At 36.5% G+C, this 22,755-nt stretch overlaps 1 protein-coding gene across 1 annotated transcript in view; it reads right to left on the bottom strand.

Moving 5' to 3' along the window:
- The window catches only part of PLEKHG4B (pleckstrin homology and RhoGEF domain containing G4B), a 199,120-nt gene that overhangs the window by 59,067 nt on the left and 117,298 nt on the right, over positions 1-22,755 (bottom strand). Inside the window, exon 6 of the mRNA XM_044665077.1 lies at positions 15,518-15,611. Coding sequence (XP_044521012.1) covers positions 15,518-15,611 — 94 coding nt within the window. The remainder of the gene's footprint in view (positions 1-15,517; positions 15,612-22,755) is intronic.

Genomic DNA, 22,755 nt, shown 5'->3' with positions numbered 1-22,755 from the left:
GTAGCTATAAACAATCAAAAAGGACAGAGAAAGAACAAATAGTGATCAGTGTGGGGCCACCTTTCAGATAAGACATACGAGTTTCTTAGATTCATAATTATGAGAAACCTCTTCACATCAATCTTTAAACATTACCTAGGACCTTGGCAGGGGGAGTCTCTGGACAGCAGCACAGATGGTTCAGGTCCCCAGTCATATAACAGTAGGTTCAAACAATGCTCAACTTCTACACTTACTGCCTTTCTTAGAGTCTACACAGAAAAGAGCAAAACTTGACTTAAAGTTGCCCCAGGGTATTTAACATATTAGCATCTCATTTACATTGTGGTTTGCTTTCCCCCCCCTAACTCTCCATCCTCAGTGGACAAGCAAAGTAAATCATGGGTAAGGCCACAAAGACCAAAGTGGACCATGGATAAAGTGACATCAATTTCTTGGAAACATAGGGCAACAACAGTCCAAATAAATGAACCCTTCCTTAGTAACTAAACAAGATAAAAAAGTATTCTGAAAAATCCCTATCCACTTTGCTTACCACATTTACCTTTGCTTACCTTATCTAACTCTACTTAATTATTTACTCTACTAGATATCTATAGACACTCTGTTACTATAGTCTCTTAAAAGAAAGCTTGTTTCCTTGCAATGCAGTCGGTTTGAGCCATCAATCAATTCTTTAGATGAGATCCAATCAGCCTGGCCCACATCAAGTAGGATAAACATATCAATTTCCTTCAATTTAACCCTGTATGACCTGAACCTGAGGTCTTTCACCATCCTTAATTGTCCTTCTCTAGACTAGGCCAACATTTACCTTGCTTACTTAACAATTTTGTTGTGAAGCTGGATACCAAAAAATTTACCAAAACTATATTAGAAGATACAATTTAGAAACTGGAAATAAAAGAGAAAGAAGATTTGCATAATAACCAGGAACTTTGTACCTATATACTTTACTTCCTTTTTTTAAAAAAATTGATTTTATTGACATATTTTGTATTTTGTCACTTAGATTTTCTTTTTTTCCCCTCTTTCTCAAAGGATTATCCCAGAGGATTAGATTACCTTGACCACTTCTTTCAAGAAGAGAAGTGAAAAGTGCATGATATGTTAATCCAGTTATTCCATTAAAACAATGAAATTGGCTCTATTTTAGAAATAAGAACTAGACTTGTGATTTCATTGGCACAGGAAAGTCCCAGATGAAGAATACTTTCTACTAACAAAGATTAGTACCACTTTTACAATGTATAGTCCTAGAAAGTTATCCAGCACTCTAAAATATTAAGTGACTTGTCCAGGGTCACACAATCAACATGCTTCCAAGGCAGAACTTAAATTCAAATCTTCCTTGCTTCAAGGACAACCTTTTATTCACTATACCACATTGACTCTCATGCTTTAACCAAGAGGAAATAATTTGTTATAAGTGTGGGAGTGCTTTCTGAATTGGCTATCTACATATAGTCAGATCATTAAATGGCTGGAACAAAGTTGTCAAAGTATCAAGTTAGATGAGAGTGTAAAGATTTAAAGAAAGTGCGGTTTGTAATCGTAGCAGACTCTTCCTTTGCTGCTGATTCCAAAAAGAAAGGAAAAGGGTAAAAGGAAAGATGTTAACTTGGTCACTATTTTTTAGAGAAGTCTAACCAATCAATGCAAAATATTCGCCACAATGAAGAGGCTCTATGAGCCCAGAAACCAACTTGACTCAAAAATAGTTTATGTCACTGATAAGAAGAAAAGCATGAAATTATATTCCTATAACCATGGTGTCTAGAAAAGAGACAAGTGACATAATTAATATTGCATATTCATGAAACTAATTAGAAAGGCCTGTACTCTAAAGTTTTATCATGTCTTTGATTAGAGTTTTAAATATATTTCATTAGATGTTAAAATCTTGCTTTCTTGAGGATGCAAGGAATTCTGCATTCTGTGCACTGATCACTGGTTTACAAATAGACCACTCCTTGGTCTATTTTCCATCTTTGTATACCTTTCACTGGGGATGCAGGCAAAGCTTTGCATCTAAAAATCTTTGTTTTTCACACATGCCATAATTCATGTGGAGTGTTCTCAGCTCTCAATGATGACTACTTATTTACTGAAGTAACTGAATTTATGATGTCCTCTTCTCCAAATCTATGGAATAAGTTCTCATCTATTAACATAAATCTAACACCAGACCCATAATAGTCAATTAGTCAGTCAACAGGCATTTATTACAAGTTTACTGTGGTCCAAATATTGTGCTAATTTGAGTTCAAATCTGGTCTCAGACACATACTAGATGAGAGACACTAGGAAAGTCACTTAATTTCTGTTTGTCTCAAGTTCTTCATTGTAAAATGGAGTTAATAATAGTACCTACCTCCCAGGGTTGTGAGGATCAAATGAGGAAATAGCATAGTACTTGGCACACAGTAAGTGTTATTTATTTTAAAAAAAGTTAAAAATTGTTTTGCACTCAAGGAGCTCACATTTGAAAAGGGGAGATAACACATCAAAAACTAGGTATATGCAAGATATCTATTATACTTGCTAAGGGATCAAAGTAAAGTTCCTAACTAAGGCAAACAGGATCAAGTGACTTTCCCAAGATCACACAGTGATAAGTTTTCTGAGGCTGGATTTGAGCTCAGTAAGATGAGTTTTTCTGATCTCAGGCCCAGGACTCTATCCATTGTGCCACCTATCTGTTCTAAGTTTTGATAATCAATACCTTTTCAACTTATCCTCAGTTGCTTCTCCTTTCTGATTAGAGGGCTAGAGGGAAAAGAAATAAACTCCTCCCAAAGTTTTCCATCAGAGAGGGTTCACAACCTTCTGGATAACTTCATTTTACACTAGCAGCTATGCTTGGCTAAGATTTCACAAAACACATATGCCCCAACGCAGGATACCCCCTGGTAGCTTCTAACTCTTTCATCTTTCTTTTGTGTTCCTTCCTCTGTTAAAATTGTAAACTCCTTGAGGGCAGGGATTGTCTCTTTTTCTTATTTATTTGCCTAGCATATAGAAGACACTTAATAAATGTTTACTGAACTGAATAGATGAAATGTGATGTTATGTCCTATGTCTGGCATGATTCTATTTTGAGGTTCTTAGCATGATAAATTTATAGCTGTAAAGAGTCTCAGAGAGCAATTTATTTGGTCCCCTTACTTTGTTGTTTTTAAGTCATTTTTCAGTTGGGTCTAAGGCTAGGTAGAAATAGAAATAATAATCTAACAGTTCTATATATTTGCATTCCCAATCAGGCTCTCTTTTGTTTCTTTGGTAAGATTTGGCCCTTTGAATTCAAGTTTTTCTATTCTGTCAATTATTTCTGCTATGCAGGCTCTACATCCTTCCTTCACAATTCTTTCTCTTTTAAATCATTCACGAACACTTATGCACTCTTAAGAATTCACAGGATCACTATGATAGACTTAGCTACACTCAACATTACAATGATCCAGGATAATTCTGAAGGACTTCTGACAAAGAATGCTATCCATTGCCAGAGAAATAACTGTCAGGAGTTGGAATGCAGAACAAAGCATGTGATTTTTCACTCATATTTATTTAGTTTTTTGTTTCGGGGCTTTGGTATTATACAAAAATAATCAATTTGGAAATAAATTTTGCATGATAATTCACCTTCAGCTTGCTAGCTCTAGGAAGGGGGGAAGGGAATGGGAGAGGAAGACAATTTGGATTATATAACTTCAGAATACTTATGTGGAAATTTGTTATTACATGTAATTGGTAAAAAATAGAATATCCTTATAATAAAATAAAGTTTGATTGCATACATTAAGAAAAAAAAAAGAATCCACAGGGTCTTTTACCTCATTCATGTGGATTCATTTCCATTCATCTTGTAATCTTATTTACAGGTGCCAGACTCTTTTACCTGATCTGGATACTCTTATTTCCTTCTACTATTAATACCTTCCTTGTTGGTTGATTTGCTTACATTCAAGGTTTCTGAGTTTTCTTCCTTCTTAGTTCTTTAGTAATACTGGTCTCTCCCCCCCCCACCCCCTTATTTTTCCTTATTGCTAACTTTCTAACTCTCTCCCTTTAAGTTTTTCTGGGGGTTGGGTATCAGAGTCTCAGCTTCCTCCCATGCTGGGCAATCATAGCTCATAAGCTTTAGTGTCTGTCCCATGTGACTTCTGGGAGTGGGGACAGAACTGGCTCCAAATAGATGCAAGGAAATTTCCTCAGGTTTAGTAGAGGGACATACAGTCACACAAATGTGTCCTATCCTTGTTCCCTCTGTTCCCCAGTTCATGAGTTCCTTTGCTCCTCAGTTCTCTGGCTCAGCAGCATATAGCTAGTTCTACCATGCAATCTCAATATTAGCAAATTTTTGTTGTTTGGCTGTCTGGCATACTGGGTATCAGGTGGAGATTTAAGGGAGGAGAGGTTGAGGTGTAGAGTTGAATTCTGTTGTTAGCTGGTGGGTCAGCTTGTGCAGGCCTACTGCTGGAAGTATGGTGGGCTATAGTAGGGGATGCTGAGAGAGCATGCATTCAGGGTTAGGACTTATTAGTTTCTATTGTTATTTCATTAAGTTTTTACACTATTTGCATTTTTGGTATTCTAGATCATAAAGATGACAGAAATTGTTTTATCTGTGGTACTTAACACTTAAATTAGAGAGGTTTAAGAGCTCATTAGAATTGAAAAAAGTATCTAGTTTTCAATCTTGTTATTCTTGTGACACCACCAACCCTACCCCTCCTCCATGATCTCTCTCTTTTTTTTTAAACCTTTAACTTCTATTGGCTCATAGGTAGAAGAGTGGTAAGGGTAGGCAATGGGGGTCAAGTGACTTGCCCAAGGTCACACAGCTGGGAAGTGTCTGAGATCACATTTGAACCCAGGACCTCCCATCTCTACGCCTGACTCTCAATCCACTGAGCTACCCAGATGCCCCTCCATGATCTCTTAATGGTCTTTTCTCAGTCCTCAAGGTTCTCAACTTGTCTGCTAGCCAGGCAGCAGAACACAGAGTATGAGGAGGGAAATAAATTTTAAGTAACATGATTGGGAAAAAAAAAAAAAAGACCAAGCTATGAAAAAGCTTTAAAAGCCAAACAAGAAGAATTTACATTTTATCCTGGAGGCAAGAGGGAGCAACTGGAATTTAATGAATCAAGGAGTGACATAGTCATATCTGTACTGTAGGAAGATAACTTTGATAGCTAAATGAAAGATAGCTAAATGGAGTGAAGAGAGATTTAACAGGAACACCAACTTGAGGCAGGGGTTACCATGGTTAACGCCCTGTGGCAAATTTATGGGAGGGAAGGAAAAGAGATACCCAAGTTGGGAGGGTATGAAGAGGGTTTTTGTTTTGTTTTGTTTTTTTAAACCCTTACCTTCTGTCTTGAAGTTAATACAGTGTATAGACTCCAAGGCAGAAGAGTGGTAAGGGCTAGGCAAGTGACTTGCCCAGGGTCACACAGCTGGGAAGTGTCTGAGGCCAGATTTGAACCTAGGACCTCCCGTCTCTAGGCCTGGCTCTTAATCCACTGAGATACCCAGCTGCCCCCTATGAATAGGTTTTGATTTGCCTCAGTTAAGGGAGGGAACATTAACTCTGAGATCACAGATCCATTTGGATGTTTTGAGTTAAGCCCTCTGATATGACCAGAGATTTATGAACAGAAAAGAAGCTGGTCAGTCATGTAACAAAAGTGACAGATAACTAATGGACGGTCTATGTGCTTTATTGGCATTATCTGTACAAAGTCAGAGGGTCTAGAGGAAGGGTTCTGACAGGAGTGGATTTTCTGGAGAGGATTTATGAGTACTCTGTGTAAGATTTACTGTGGGGTGGGGAGGGGGAGGACAAGGATTTATTAAGTACCTACTTTGTCAGGCACATGTGCTAAGCCCTTTAATCATATTATCTCATTTAGTAACCCTGGCAAGTAAATTATCTATTTTGCAAATAAGGAAATGAAGGCAGATAGAGGTTAAGTGGCTTGCCCAAGGTCACATAGCTAGTAAGTACCTGAGGCTGGATTTGAACTTAGGTCTTTTTGACTCTAGGACTAGCATTCACATACTTTGGGGTAAATAATAATAATCATAGATAATAACAACAACTAGCACTTATGTAGCACTTTAAGGTTTGCAAAGTGCTTTACAAATATTTCATTTTGTTCACATGACAATTTATGGATTATAGATATTAGATGATATTATTATCTTTATTTTATAGATGAGGAAAATAAGGCCAGAAGTGGATAAATGCCTTTCCCAGGGCCACACGACTACTGCCTATTTAAAGTTGGATTTAAACTCAGATCTTCCTTCCTCTAGGTCCAGCTTTCTATTCACTGGTTCCCCTAGCAGCCTCAGGGAAATCCCAAGAAATGGAAGGAGAATGTAAGGTCTGGGGAAGGAAAGAAATCTTGCAAGGTGGAAGAATGAAATTCTAAATAATATGGACCCAAATAGCAATTCTTCTTTAATTCAGTATCACAAAATTATAGTTTACAGGAAAGAAACAGTATACATATGTTTTTACATAGAAAAGTATGTTTGCACATGTGGGATGGCTAAGGATGACATTTTAGGCCACAGCTTTTTGGAATAAAACAATCATTTTCACGAATGAGCAATTTATGGCTAGAAGAGAACTAAGCATTCATCCAGTTCTATTCCTATGACGTCTCCATTCCCCCCAACCCTGCCTTTTAGTATAGATTACAGAATTAAGGCCCAGAGAGATTAAAAAAAGTGCCTAGTCTTCTCAACTAGGGTCTTCTACCTTATTTAAAGAAGTTGTCAATCAATGATCAATGATCAAAAGATCATAGAACTAGAAGTAGAAGGGATCTCAGAAGCTATTTAATCCAACAACTCCATTTTACAATGAGGAAAGTAAGGCCCAGGGAGGTTCAGTTACTTGTCCAAGATCACAAAGTCAGTAAGTGCTAGGTATGGGATAACTGTTTGAGTTTCCATAAGAGAACCAGACTTAGTCCACACTTTTCTGTAAGGATCTGCTTATGGTAACAAGTGATTAAAAAATAGGATGTCCCAAAAGTTTTAATCTGTTTTTAAGCATTAACAGTTTAAAACTGCACTAAGATATCTGGGCAAAAGTCTTTAGGTCTGAAACTATTATTTTCTTAAGGTAGAATAAAAACAAACAAACAAAAAAGCTTCATTCTGTTGCTTTATGATATATTCTGCTAATCCTTTGCCCCATCTTTTAAAAACGAATTGTTGCTTAGTCACACTTCCCCCTCCTTATACTTGTGATGATGATTTTAAAGTTTAATAGCTTAATCTCATACTAAGACTTTTGGGAAATTGTATTATTCTCTAACAGAAGTTTAAATGGGACCTCGATTCATGAGGTTTTTCCATTGTTATTTCCTTCTGTGAATATTAGCTAATATTGGTTCTTTACCTGAAACATATATGCGTACCCACATTCTTTGGAGAACACTTCAAGTATCCAGAGGACAAGTGAAGGATGCTTTATTGTCTCATAATTCAACTAGACTATTGTTCTCATAGACATCAGCACCCGGAGGGGCCACACTTTATGGGGCTGGTAAAATATTTCCCTTCATCCACAATATAATGTGCAAAAAGGCCTTCTCAATGTTTTGCAGCAGTAATTTACAAAAAACAATGATGACCACAAATCACATTTTTCCATGTTTTGAGAATGCTGTGGAGATACTACATTTCATAAACTAGAATCTTTTGTTTTGTTGTTTAAGAGGCCTTGGGGGATGGGAGAAGGAAGGAGTATCATTCTAGTAAAACAAAGCAGAATCACAGATGTTTGTATCTTTTAAGCCATAAGGGAAAAATACAAGACCAATGACTTGTCTCAAAGGCTATTCTGGTTCACTTTTATGTCCTTTTCTTTTTGTTTCTTTTCTCTCTGGGATTTCATGTTCATAATAAATAAATAAAACATGAATAAAAGAATCTTTAAACAATCTGTCTTTCAAGAGTCACATGAGGTTTCCTGGAATAATAGCATGTTGTCTAATTACACTTAGTTATTTTCACAGAAGTTCTCATAAATTTAGTAAGACCAACATCTTTATTAAGATGTACACCAATTACTCACACCTAGCAGGCTGATCAATAGGAAAATAATGAATGTTGGAGGGATGTGGCAAAATTGGGACACAAATACACTTCTGGTAGAGTTGTGAATTGATCCATTCTGGAGAACAATTTGGAATTATGCCCAAAGGGCTTTAAAAGAATGCATACCCTTTGATTTAGTAATACCACTACTAGGTTTGTACCTTAAAGAGATAATAATGAAAAATGTTTGTACAAAAATATTCATAGCCGTGCTCTTTGTGGTGGCAAAAAATTGGAAAATGAGGGTATGCCTCAACTGGGGAATGGCTGAACAAATTGCAGTATCTGATGGTGAAGGAATACTATTGTGCTGTAAGGAATGATGAACTGGAAGAACTTCCAGGAACTGATGCAGAGTGAAATGAGAAGAACCAAGAGAACATTGTACATAGAAAGTGAAACACTGCGGAACAATCCAATGTAATAGACTTTGCTACTACAAGGCAATCCCAAGGGACTTATGAGAAAGAATGGAAGTAGAAACACAGAAGACAAACAGATGACTTATCATTTGTTCATATGGATATATGATTGAGGTTTTGGTTTTAAAAGATTACTGCAAAAATGAATAATATGGAGATAGGTATAAGTGATAACATTTGCATAACCCAATGGAAGTGCTTATCCAGGAGTGGGGAGGGAAAGAAAATGAATTATGGAAAAATGGAAAAATATTTTTAAAAAAGATATACAAGTTCAACTTGTAAAACAAAATTAATTTAAGAAAAAAGATTAACACCAATTATTAATATTTTTTTCTATTCCAAGTCCTTCCTGTCTGGAGTTAAAAGTCCTTCACACTCATGAGTGATTATGACACTGTCCTAGGACAATGGATGGCTAAAAAAACAGAACAGAAAGTTGGGTTCCACTGAGAAATACATAAAGAGAATTTCCACTTGTAGGAGAATTTACTAAGGGCAATGACTCAAGAAATACCAAAAAAAACCAAAACAAACAAACAAACCCATCAACCAGTCAAGTAAAAAATCCAACCATGCTTTATTCCCTAATGTGTTATTTTCTGGCATAGTGAATTGGCAAAAGGTTTCCTCTGGTGAATTTCTAAGGTATGAATAGGTTTTAATTTTCATCAGTGGAAGAGGAATACTCACATTAATGAGTTCACAGATATATCTGAAGATTTTGAATTGAATCCTCATAATACAGGCAGAGATTGGTGAACAGTGAAGGGGATGGGTCATTAATAGAACAAGAAAGACAGGTAATCAATTGTCATTAGCATCCATAAAATGTCTTAAAGTGGGATGTGTTCCGAAGAGGGCAACCATCAGTGAGAAAGATGGAGATCATGCCATACATATGATAATAATTTAGCCTCTATAGAATTCTTTGGGTAGCTATGTGGCACAATAGATAAGTCAGGAAGTCAGGAAGACTTGTCTTCTTGAGTTCAAATCTGGCCTCAGCATTTACTAAGTGTGTGACCCTAGGCAAGTCACTTAATCCTGTTTGCTTCAGTTTTCTCGTCTGTAAAATGAACTGGAGAAGGGAATGGCAAACAGCTCCAGTATTTTTAGCAAGAAAATCCCAAATGGGGTCAGAAAAAGTTGGACACAACTGGACAACAAGATATAATCTTTAAGATTTACAAGGTGTTTTATTACCTAATTTGATCTTCATAACAACTCTGTGAGATAGGTATATTATTATCCCCATGAGGAAACTAAGGCTGAGAGATATCAATTGACTAATCCAGAGTCACACAGTTAGTAAATGTTTGAGGCAGAATTTGAACTCAGGCATTTCTGACCCAAGGAACTTGGGAAAGAAAAAGAGAAGGTGATTAGTTAATGGTTTTCATATATCTGGGGAGATGTCATGCTGTATGCAGTTTAGAATTGTCTTGCTTGGTTCCATAAAACAGACGTTATATAGAAGCCAATTTAATTTCAATACAAAGAAAAGCTTCCCAATACTTTTAGCTGTCCAGAAGTATAATATACTACCTCAGGAAGTAGTCATTTCCCCATTACTGGTGATTTTCAAATGGAAGTTGGATGACTATTTGTCAGGTATGTAATAAAGGATATCCTTAGGTAAGGGTTAGAGTGGAATGTCTGTGAAATCTCAAAATTCAAAATTTCAAGATACTGGAATATATAGTCAGAGTTTGGATATCTGTTTATAGAACTGGATGTAATTTCAGAGATCAAAATGTGAATTTTTTCCACTGTTTATTTCCCCCATTCTTCTCCAACCTATTATTGTGACTCAGAAACCAGACTTGGTGTTTTTCTATTGAATGTGAACAATAACACTTGGCCCTGATCCCTTTAGTAGCCTTGGAAACAAATCACTGAGCAGAGTAGCTATGCTCATGTGCCCCAGAGGCAGAACAGACCAGGGTAATGTTTCTTACCCCTTAAAACACTGAGCATCAGTAAATGTCTAAATCCTCCACACCATGGAATGCTTAGTCCTCAAGTCTTAGCATTATAGTTCTGGGGAGACTTTGGCAGGGAGAACAAGGAACTGGGAAGAGGGAGCAAGCCAGTGGTCAAGGATCAGGTTGCCAAGAGAGAAAAAAGTCAAGTAAATTTTTGGTAAAAATTTCTTTTAGATTGAACCTAGTTTAATTTTGTCCCATTCACTAAGCTATGTGACCTTGGCAGGTCACTTACCTTTTCACTTGGCCTCACCTGTAAAATAAGGAATCTGGACTACCTGACCTCTTAGGTTCCTTCCTAAAGATCTATAATTCTAATAACTTATTCACTTACCTAATTTATTGGGTGGCTGTATTGATTAAATGATATAACAATAACAAATGTGAAAGAAAATCCCTTTTGAAATAAGAAAGAACCATGTAGAAATGACAACAACACAGAATCACAACATTGGGTGGGAACTTAATATTCATATGATCCAAACTACACCTGAACAAGGATCACTTTTATAACATGCAAGACATGTCTTTGCTTTAAAATTTGAAGTGAAGAGACCCTACTCTCGATGGAAGAATGACTCTGGGTCTTAGTAAGTTTTTCCTTACATCAAGCCCAAAATTATCTCTTTGCAATTTCCAATCTTTTTTTCCATTGCTCTACTTTATGAAGCCAGGCAATACTTTAATTTTTCTTCCACATGGTAACCTTTCAGGGACTTGAAGACAATAATTCTATATCTTATAAGGCTCTTTTCTAGACCAAACACCTCCAGTTATTTCAAGATTCTCATATGACACAAATCCAAGACTTTCATTATCCTAATTGCTATTAGGAGTATTACTAAGTTTTGGATTTTATAAGTGAATGGCAGGAGTGGATCCTGTTATCCTTTGAGACCGTTTTAGACCTGGCCAGAATTTGGAGCCAAAGATGCTGCTAGAATTCTCAGGTGGTTATAAGAGTGGGGAGGTTTCCAACTGTCACTGGAGAGAACGCTCTCTCTTTGGCAAATTCCCTGTGAAACTTTTGGGAATACCAGATTGGCAGTTTGGGAAGAGAGAGGTGATTTGTGTGGCAGTGGCTGAAGTGAAAAAGACTTACAGAGATTAGAAAAGAAAACCCTTTTCTCTGATCTCTGTGAGAAAGCAGAGAGAACAGACTTTGGCTCATCCAGGTGGGTAGTCATTCCTGCCTCAACCAGAACCAACTTTTGGCTAGGCTGGCAATATAGCAGCTGAGGAAATATCATCTTGAGACAGTATTTTTTAAGATTTATATGTTATTTTATAAGATATTAGAAATGAGCTTAGTTAGTTGGTATTTTGGGAATTAGATTAAGGAGTGTGAGAGAAGGTCTTATCAGATGGAAGAGGACCCCATGAGAGGTCTTGAGTTGGTTGTGTTTTGAGTTAGACCCCATAATTTTTCCCTTATCCTTGAACCCTGTTAGTTTTCATTTCCTTAAAACTTTAAGATATTAAATATAAGTATTTTTATATATCTGTCTATAAGACTTTTTACAGCCAGTCAATTTATTAAGTCCAAGAGTATACCAGCTGCTCCCCTTCAACAGCTAATCAACTGGCCTTTTATCAATAACTAAGAAGAGATTATCCAAGTAAAGATTCAGGTACAATACCATCCTTACATTGCCCACCTCTAGAGACATTTTCTAGTTTATTGGTGTCCTTCCTAAAATGCAAAAGTCAGAATGGAGCATAGTATTCTAGATATAGCCTGCCCAGGGCACAACTCCATGGACCTGGTACTACTTCTCTCAATGTAGGGTAAAATTGCATTCTATTGCCTCAAAATGTGTTCCACTAAACTCTCCTGGCATCATTAAAACATTATTTTTTTCTGTTACATATACAAACACTTTTTGACAATTATTCTTGAAATTTCAAAATTCAGACTTTTTTTCTCTCCCCCCCACTGAATAGTCTGACATAGTTTATAGCCATACTTTGATATAATGCATGTATTATTTACATATTTCCCATATTATGATAGAAGCTATATGTCACATACACAAAAGAAATCTCAAGAAGGAAATAGATTGGAAGATGGATCTGTACTTAAATTCCAACAGTTTCTTCTTTGGTTGTGGTTAGCATTTTTATCATGAGTCCCTTGTGATTATTTTGGAGACTTGCTTTGCTGATAATGGTTTAGACCAGTTGTTTATCATATAATATTTCTGTTAGTTGCATACATTGTTCTGTTTCTGCTCACTTCATTTTGCATCAGTTCATATAAGTCTAAGTTTTTCTGAATTCATCCTGTTCATCATTTTTTATGGCATAATAGAATTCCATCACAAGCATATACCACAACTTGTTTAGCCATTCTCCCAGTGATGGACAACTCTTCAGTTCCTAATTATTTGCCACTGTGAAGATGGGATTAATTCTCCCCTGTCCATTTTTAGATTTAATCACCTGAAGTGTATATACCCCACTTATCCTTATAGGGGAGGTCAGTGACCCATGTGTCTGATAGTGGGTGATAAATCAGAAACCCACTGACTGCCCCCTGGGTAGTCCTAAGCAAAGCTCTAGCTGTAATTGGTCCACATAAAGTAGAAGGAAGGCACAGGAAGTGACGAAAGGAATGGTCTTTAAAAGTGGCAAGAACTTCCTATGAGGAGGTTTTTCTCCTTCAACTTGACCCTGGAGGAACTCTGGCTGAGGAGCTCCAACTACTTTTCTATTTTCCCTTAGGACTACCATGTGGGTGAGTGAAAAAGGCTGACTCCTTTCCCTGGCTTGTTCTGGAGGTACTAGCCTCCAGAGAGGCCCCTCGTCTTAGAGGAGGCCTCGTGGCTAAAAACCCTTGTTTAATTTACCTCTGGGCCCCCTTTGCTGGGGCCTCTGAAGCCCTGCCTGGGTCAGACCAGGCTGGAGTAATCTCTCTGAGTTTTTTACTTGCACCCTTTCTCCTTTTGTAAATAAACCACCATAAAAGGTCATTTGGAATTGAGTAATAACTCCTGGCAACCACACTCTTATAAATTTAGTCCAACCCTTTTATTTTTACCCCTATATTCTGGCCTTTACACCACTACAAAAGAGTTGCTAAAAATATTTTGGTACAGGTAGGTTCTTTTCCTTTATCTCTGATCTCTTTGAGGTACAGACCCAGTAGCAGTATTGCTGGGTCAAAGGTTTTGTGGCCTTTTGAGCCTGGTTCCATATTGCTCTCCAGAGTGGTTATCATTTCACAGTTCACCAACAGTGTATTAGTGTCCAATTTTTTTCACATCTTCTCCAACATTTGTCATTTTCCATTTTGGTCATTTTAGCCAATCTGATAGTTAGGATGTAGTATATCAAAGTTGTTTTAATTTGCATTTTTCTAATTAATAGTGATTTGGAACATTTTTTCATATGACTATGGATTGTGTTAATTCTTCCTCTGAGAACTGCCTGTTCATATCCTTTGAATATTTTCCAATTGGGAAATGCTTTGTATTCTTATCAATTTGACTCAGTTCTCTATATATTTGAGAAATGAGGCTTTTGTCAAGAGAAATTTGCTATAAAATTTCTGCCTCTCTCCACAATATGTTGTTTCCCTTCTAATCTTGGTTGCACTGGTTTTATTTGTACAATCTTTAAAAAATTTAATATAATCAAAATTATCCATTTCACTTCTCATAATATATTCTCTCTATATCTTGTTTGGTCATAAATTCTTCCCTTATCCATAAGTCTTATAGGTAAACATTTCCATGTTTCCCTAATTTGTCATGGTGGCACCCTTTATTTCTAGATAGAGAATTCATTTAGACTTTATATCCTAGTATATGGTGTGAGATATTGGTCCACGCCTAATTTCTACTATACTGTTTTTCAATTTTCCAAGCAGTTTTTGTCAGTGAATTCTTTTCCCAAAAGCTTAGATTTTGGGGTTTATCAAACACTAAGTTGCTATGGGCATTAATGGCCATATGCTGATTATCTTGGTAAATTCATTTAGGTAGGATTGTCATTTTCACTATTTTGGTTCCACTTATCCATGAGCAATTAGTGTTTTCCTAACTGTTTAGGTCTGACTTTATTTGTGAGAAGAATATTTTTTAATTACATATTACTGGGTTTGTTTTTGGTAGGTATACCCCCAAGAATTTTTTTGTTTAGAGTTATTTTGAATGGTCTTATTTATTTTGATTTTCTGATACTTTAAGGCAACTCACAAAAGAGCTTTTAGCTACTTCCTTGAAATGTGGAAGGGGTTGAACGTCTGGATACCAACAGAAGCCTTATCTGGTATGTGTTTGAAAGGAGGGCTCCAGCAGAGTGGATCTGTGCTTGGCCATGTATTGTTTAACAATTTTTATTATTACTCAATTAAAGGTATAGATGGCCTCTTTATCATGTCTTTATCCTATTTGCAAATGATATAAAGCTGGAGTTACAGTCAAAATACAGAAAAAAATATATCAAAAAAGATAGGCTAATTGGCCTAATCTAATAAGATACAACCCAGTTTGGGATAAAAGTAGAAATCATTTGTGAGTTTAAAAAAATCAACCTTTCAGTTCCTAGGAGCAGCATTCTTGATTCTCCAACTAGACCACACAATTTTTCATCACCAGAGACCTTTATGATCTACAGTTTGTTTATGTTCCAGTTACTACCAAAAACAAACGTTGACCTAGTGGCCACTGATGAAATCATATGCCATAGAATCTTTGCAATAACTTCTGGATCTCTTTCTCTCTTTCTAGCAGCTAGTGGACAAAGTTGGCATGATTCCAAGGAGGGAATTCTTTGGCTCTATTTTGTTTTTTTAAAAACAAATGCAATATAATTTTGCTTTCTCATTCTAATGCTTTACAAGATTTTGCTTCAGTCAGAGTATCAGTGATACACAGCGTAAGTTTCACCAGCTAAATGGCAGGGTCTAATTAATTCCAAAGGCAAAACAAAGGCCTTTAAAACAATAATAACAAAGGATGAGGACAACAAACACACCTGTAATGCTGTGAAAGCTTTGAAGAGAGCAGGGGCAGGCTGGCATTTCCGTGCGTCCACTAAGAAGACCAGCCCCAAATCACGAACCTCCTTCCTGTAAAAAGAAAAGTAGGTTGACATTTAACTGGCACATTTAAAACTTCTTAGCAAGAACAGATTTTGCTAAGATTTCATCAAGATTAAGATGATCTCCATGGTCCTTTGTAGCTCTAAAATTTTATGATTCTAAAGATTTCTAGACACTCAAGACCCCTCTTTTACCTCTTTCCCAAGAAATGAAATTATAATTAAATCAGAAACCATTATTATTTCAGGCTTAATCAGTTAATTCTTTCAAGTAGCTGATTCTAGGACAAGCTGAGCTCTTATATTACATTGGTGTTTAACAACATTGCTCTGGTTACCTTTTAAAAAAATCTTATCCATCCCTACAAATATATTTAGCACTGTCAAATAAATTTAATATGACATAAAAAAGCAAAGACTTCTCTAGGTTTTTCTAAACAAATAATAAATCAACTGAGATATGCATAAGGCATTCTGGAAAGATTAATGTACTACTTAATGTTAGCTATTATTATCAGCATTAATCAAGAAGCATTCATTAAGATCTTTGCATGTGCCATGTATTATTATTTACGATTGGACATAAAAGCTTACATAGATGGGGTTTAGAAAGATCTGAGCAGGACCTAAGTTTTACTCTCTGATTTTTCTGGATATATGGAAGACAATACAAACAAATGCTCTGAGATATATTTGTAAGGAAAAGTCCCTGGCAAAAAAGGGAATAGCTAATACAATCCTACCTGAGGTTTTCTTAATTGGTTTTCTAATGGATTCCCATAGTTTTGTGTGTTGTGTGTGTGTGTGTGGGGGGGGAGTAGTAGCTAGCCCTCTTTTCTTTCTCTTTTTATTGCTACCACTTTTCCTTGATGATCTCCTGAATATCCTTTCATTCAGATTCTCTTGGCTTTAGCAAGGATGCCCTTTATCTTCCCCTTAGTTCATCTGAAACAAAGGGTTTGAATTTTTCTAAAAGGACCTCCAAAGAAATAACTGACACATAGAAATAAATAAGACATAGTTATATATATATATATATACATACACATACGTATATATCCACACATACATATATATATTGTCAAATGGTGCCTTCTCTAATGGAGGGAGGGAGTTAACTCAATATTTTAATGTAACAAACAAATTAATTAAATTTTTTTAAAGACTCAATGGAAAACATGACATAAAAATGTAACTTTAAAAAGCAATAATTTTAGGTTGCATTAATAAAAATAGAGTATCCAGATCATAGAAAGTAAGAGGATTGCTATTCTTGGAGAGGTTGTTGAACCAAATCTTGGAAGCTGTATTCAATTCTATTTGTTAAATTTTTAAATGGACATTGACCAAAAGGAGTGTGTCTAAAGAAGTAGGGTCAGTATGGTAAAGAGTAGGGAAAATAACATTAGGAGAAATTATGTAAAGGTATGAAGTTGTTTAGAGAAGAAGGTGAGTTCCTGGTAGGCTGGGATCATTTTGGTTTTGTCCTTGTATCCCCAGCACTTGACACAGTGCCTAGAAAATAGGAGACACCATATGAGTATGTGTGGAAATGATCTGAATTAGACATGGATGAGAGCTGTGTTCAAACTGACCATTGTTTTCAAAGACATAAAACACTGGCATGTAAAAACAATGGAACTCAACAATGATTTATTAAGAGCTTAAGATGGGCATGTGTTCTGTATTGTTCTGGGGGGCAGAGCTGGGACTATGGGTAGAAATCACAAGTAGAATAATTTTTTAATCATTAGAGTTGTTCAACAACAGACTAGACCCAGTGAGCACGCTTGCCTTCACCTGAAGTAGGTGAAAAATGTCTAGATGGGATCTTTTAGTAATGATACAAAAGGATTCCTGATTTGGATGAAAGACTAGAGGACTTCTCGAATTTGATGTTGTATCAATGAGCTAGTTTGTGACAATTTAAGAACAGAAAGGATATTAGAAAGAAAGTGTATCAAGTTTGTTCTGTTTTAAAGGAATTCAAGATTTTAGATTATTTGTTGCTATTTAGCCATTTCAGTCATATCTACCTCTCTTTGATCCTATCTGAAATCTTCTTGGAAGTGGTTTGCCATTTCCTACTCCAGCTCATTTTACAGATGAGGAAACTGAGGTAAAGAGGGATAAGTGACTTACCCAGGGTCACACAGAGAATGTGTCTAAGGCTGGATTTGAACTCAGCTCTTCCTGACTCCAGGCCCAGAATGCCATCTATTGCACTACCTACCTAGTGGCTTCTTCAGATTATACCTTCTTATAACAGAGAAATCTCATTAACCAATTTACCTAAAGGGCATTTTTCCAACTGGGGAATAAGCAACAGATTTTGTCAGCTTTGGAGAAATTTAGTTCTTTGGTGACCTATTCTGAATAATGGAAATATTTCTTTAATGACATTTTGGAAATAAGGATTGTAAATTCAATTGCCTTAGGATGAATTTCCTGAGTTATCAAACAAAGATTTTTGATTCATTAATTTATTTTACAGAAATGCCTCTATGTTCCATGTTCTGGAAGTCACATGCTTTATTCTACTTTTGAAGGAAAGAAGCAATTGAGTCAGAAGCATCCAAGCTACTGCTATAAGCCCATACCAATTTAGCCCTATGTCTCTATCTGTACCTATAAATACAACGTAATAATTGATAGTCATACCTAGGAGCTAGGGCTATCCAAAAATGGAATGGCCTTCCTCATAAGACAGTGGGCTTTATCCCAATGGAAGTCTTCCAGCACGATCAAATGTTTGGTATTTGTTGTTCAGTTATTTCAATCATGTCTCACTCTCTGTGAACTCATTTTGGGATTTTCTTGACAAAGATACTAAAATGGCTTGCTGTTTCCTTTTCCAGCTCATTTTACAGATGAGAAAATGGAGATAAATAGGGCTAAGTGACTTGCCCAGGGTCACACATTGAGTTAAGTGTCTGTGGTCAGATTTGAACTCTGGAAGATGAGTCTTCCTGATTTAGGCCTTATGCTCTATCCACTGCTAGCCACCTAGCTTTCCTTGATATTTTGTAGAAGGAATTTTTATCCAGGTACAGATAAAATATAGATAAAGATTGTCTCTGAAGTCTCTTCCAGCTCAGAGAGTATGTGAAAATATTGTAGTAGTTCTAGAAAAAGATGCTTAGGAAGGTAAAATATCTGGAAATCATGTCATGTAAGGACTGCTTGAAGAAAGTAGACAAAAGTTTTCACTTCTAGAGAAGAAAAAACCGGAAGCTCTCTTTGAATATTTAGAGAACTGTCTTTTGATGGAGATATTAAAGTGATTCTTTGTAAATCAATTCACAGTGTATAGATCATTGTTCCTAGAACAAGGACCAAAGGATAGAAATGAGAGGCATCCAGTCTTCTGCTAATTATGCAGACAGAGCTGCTGACAGAACAATCTTTAAGAAGTCTGGGCGTTTTGGGTTTTGTCCAGACCTGCTATTTCATTTCTATAGGGAGCTCCTCGTGGAAAATTTCCTCTGCTGAAGCAGAGAGACATGTGCTCTCCAACTCTCAGACTTAGGAAGTGATTTGGGGACACCAAGTTGCTGTGACTTGGCCAGGGTCAGAAAGCAGTATTTGCCAGGGTGAGCCTTGAACCTCTGATAATGATGCCAGCTCTCTATTCACACTACAATGCTGACTCTTAGGCCACCAATTTTTGTTTTTTTGTTTTTTTTATCACTAGACGATTGCACTAAATAAAAAATAAAATTCTTTCTAACTTTAACATTGTTAAACACATGCACTTATAGTTTATATACTTGTGGAAAGTCTCCTAGAGAGCATTTGCTAAGGCCTTCTTAGAAATGGCACGTATTTAAAATCTTCTCTTGTGTTTCTCAGTACTCTAGCATGTGAGACTCTCCCATGGCCAGTGGGAGAAAAATGACGTTTTTTCATCTTGTTAAGAAAAGCTTTTAACCAAACTATAGATCAAATGCTTGACAGAAAGACCCTGGTTTTAACTATAAAGAAAACTTTTTTTATACTCCCCAAGAAAATAAATTTAAAGTGCTCTGAAAAAGACTGAAGGGAGAGAAAGAAAGTGGGGGAAAAAACTTGGCATCCTAAAAAGATGGTATCTGGAAGAATGCCCCAGAATTCTATGGAATAATCTAGCATAAAGACTAGAAGATATAGTAAAAAAACAGGTAAACCCAGGAGATCCCAAGATGTGAAGTAATTGTGAAATAACAATTCATCATAGAGTGTGGTTTCAATAAATCAAATAATCAAGAAGCTTTTATTAGGGATTTAATACATGCCAGGCACCGTTCTATGTGCTAGGAATTCAAGAGCCAAACAATCTAGCTGAAAAGGGTTTAAAATAACATGAGCACTGGGTTTAAAGGCAAATGAATCCTGAACTTGTTTCCTATTCTTCGTGTGATTCTGAGAAAATCACCTGACTTCTCAGCCTCAGTTCCGCTGGTCTGTATAATGAGGGAGTTGGGCTTTTAATGTTCCTTCTACCTAAAAATCCTATGATCTTAAAAACAAAGAATTATCTCCATGACTGCTGACCTAGCCTTGGTTCATAATGCTCTTGAAAGAGTGACAAAATATTACTTACATCAAATCCACATCTTCTCTTAAAAGAACAAGACTGAAAAGACTTATGACTATTTGGCGCCCATCCAAACTAAAATGGAAGGGACCTGAAAGTCAGCCAGAAATTGGATAGTCTACCAGTGAACTGGAAAAATAAAGACTATGTTAAGATTCTGCCCACAAAAACAAGTACTAAAGAGATATGAATGGAAAGAAACAGAAGATTCTTTTCCTAGGGAAATGTATATGTCTGACTTTCATGCATGTATACATATGTATATATATTTCTATAAAATAATGTATATATATATATACACACATATATTTAGATATGTCATTCGTGTGTGTATATATTACATATATACACACACGGATAAGAATCCTGAATAATATAATGGCTTTTGACTAAGGATCACCAAGATTTGTTTTGAAAGTCATTGGCCCCAGCTCTGGGGTCCCTGCTGGGATACTCAAGGGATAGATTAAAGCTCCTTATTGGTTTATTCTACTCATCTATAGAGGAATGCTGCTTGGCAAAGTGGATAGAGAGCAGACCTCAGAGCAGGAAGACCAGAGTTCAAGTGCTACGTACTACTTCTATTGGCTGTGTGGCCATATCTTTAGAGTAGATATTGAAACCTTGGATGATCTAAAGTGAAGGGGTAGGGTGAATGGAAGGAGCAAGGTAGATCTTCAGTCAGTGACTCACAGCTTTTTTGGGGGAATTATAACATACCATGCTTATTTTTTAAATTTCCTGACTAGCCTTACTACTTGAAAAGTAGTGTGAAATATTTTTAATATTTGAAAGTATAGTGAATTAAAATTAATTTTGTTTGGATTTCTTTTAGAGCTTCAGGATATTATTTTTTTTTTAATTTAAACTCTTATTTTCTGTCCTACTAACAACTCTAGGACAAAAGGGCAAGAACTAGGCAAGTGGGGATAAAGAACTTGCCCAGAGGCACACAGCTAGGACATATCTGAGGTCAAGTCCTCCTGACACCAGGTCTGATAACCTTATCCACTAAGTGACTTAGCTACCTCTTTCAAGATATTTCTTAAAGTAACCAGAAGAACTTCTGGGCAAAGATGATAATGGGAACAGAGAATCGGGTGAAGGAATATAATGGTAGATCTCACAATACCAGGAATGAGACTGGTATTCTAGACCTTCAAGCTCTAAGTCTTCCTTGAGAAATTCTGGTTCAGTGTCACTCCCAAGATCTAGGTAGCAAGAAGTGTAAAATAGAAGAAGCCCTCTTCTACTCTCTCTGACTCCAGGATATTTGGCTGCGTTCACAGATTAATAAACAAAAGACATTTAATTATTTATTACAGTTCACAAAATTCAAATGTGGAAGGACATGATGATTGTTGTTGTTACCATCATAATCATCATTGCTATCATTATTATCACTGATCATTATGATCATGACCATGATGGATGTTATCAATTTTAACAGTATGATTAATATTAACATTAGATATCATTAAATGTTGTTGTTATCTACACCTATAACTTCATTAGTCTTAGGGATTACAGGTGTGGAAACTTCCCACACAAATGTAATTAATTGAGGACAGAAGAGTTTGAGAGAATTCCTGGGGATACTGAAAGGCTAAATGATTTGCATATTGCCTCAGATTTGAATTTGATTTGAACTCAGGTCTTCTAAGGCCAGTCCATTCTCTACTACATAGTCTCTTTATTAGTGGAGCAGAATAATTCCACAATGAAAAAAAATGCTTTACCATCTATGGATTTGCAGGAGATCCTTGTTATCACAGGACTTTTAACACGCAGTCCAGTCTTACAAACCTGCCAGCTCTTATCTTCAGCAGCATCGGACCCAAGGGCTTTGATTTGGGGTTGGTTTTATTTTATTTTTTTCAGGAGGGAAGAGTTAGAACATCAGTTTTAACATTTTATTTTCAAGACAATTGGATCTTGGAAGCATGGAATCTTAGAGTTGGAAGGGAATTTTGATCACCTGTCTAATCCTTTCCATTTACAGAAGAGAAAACTGAAGCTCAGGCAGAGAGCCATGCCTAATGGCTAGTGAGTGAAAGGGCCAAGACTTGAATGCAGATCTTCTGCTTCCATATTTAGTACTCCCTTCCACTCCTCCATGCTGTTTATCATAGATCATCATTCCAGGGCTAAAATTATGTATAATAGTGTTAGTACCTGTTATTATTTTCAGTGGCATAATGGATTTAGTGCTCAATTTGGAGTCAAAAGGAGCCAAATTCCAATCCTGCCATAAACCCAAGACAAACTGCTAACCTCATCTATAAAATGGGCATATAAAGAGCACCTATCTCACTGGGTTGTTAGAATGAGACAATATATAAAGCACTTTGCAAACTTCCAAGTGCCACCCAATTAGTGGTTATTATTTTTCTCTTTTGGGGCAGCTGAGTGGCTCAGTGGATTGAGAGCCAGGCCTAGAGACTGGAGGTCCTAGGTTCAAGTCCGGCCTCGGACACTTCCAGCTGTGTGACCTTGGGCAAGTCACTTGACCCCTACTGCCCACCCTTACCACTCCAGGGCCAAGGAGGGTCCCTAGCCCGGATGAAAAAGGAGGAGGGTTGGGCATGGGGCTAGC

The sequence above is a fragment of the Gracilinanus agilis genome, chromosome 1 (genome assembly GCF_016433145.1).
Source record: "Gracilinanus agilis isolate LMUSP501 chromosome 1, AgileGrace, whole genome shotgun sequence".
In the NCBI taxonomy this organism is placed as follows: Eukaryota; Metazoa; Chordata; class Mammalia; order Didelphimorphia; family Didelphidae; genus Gracilinanus; species Gracilinanus agilis.
This window is presented reverse-complemented; position numbering and strand designations above follow the sequence as displayed.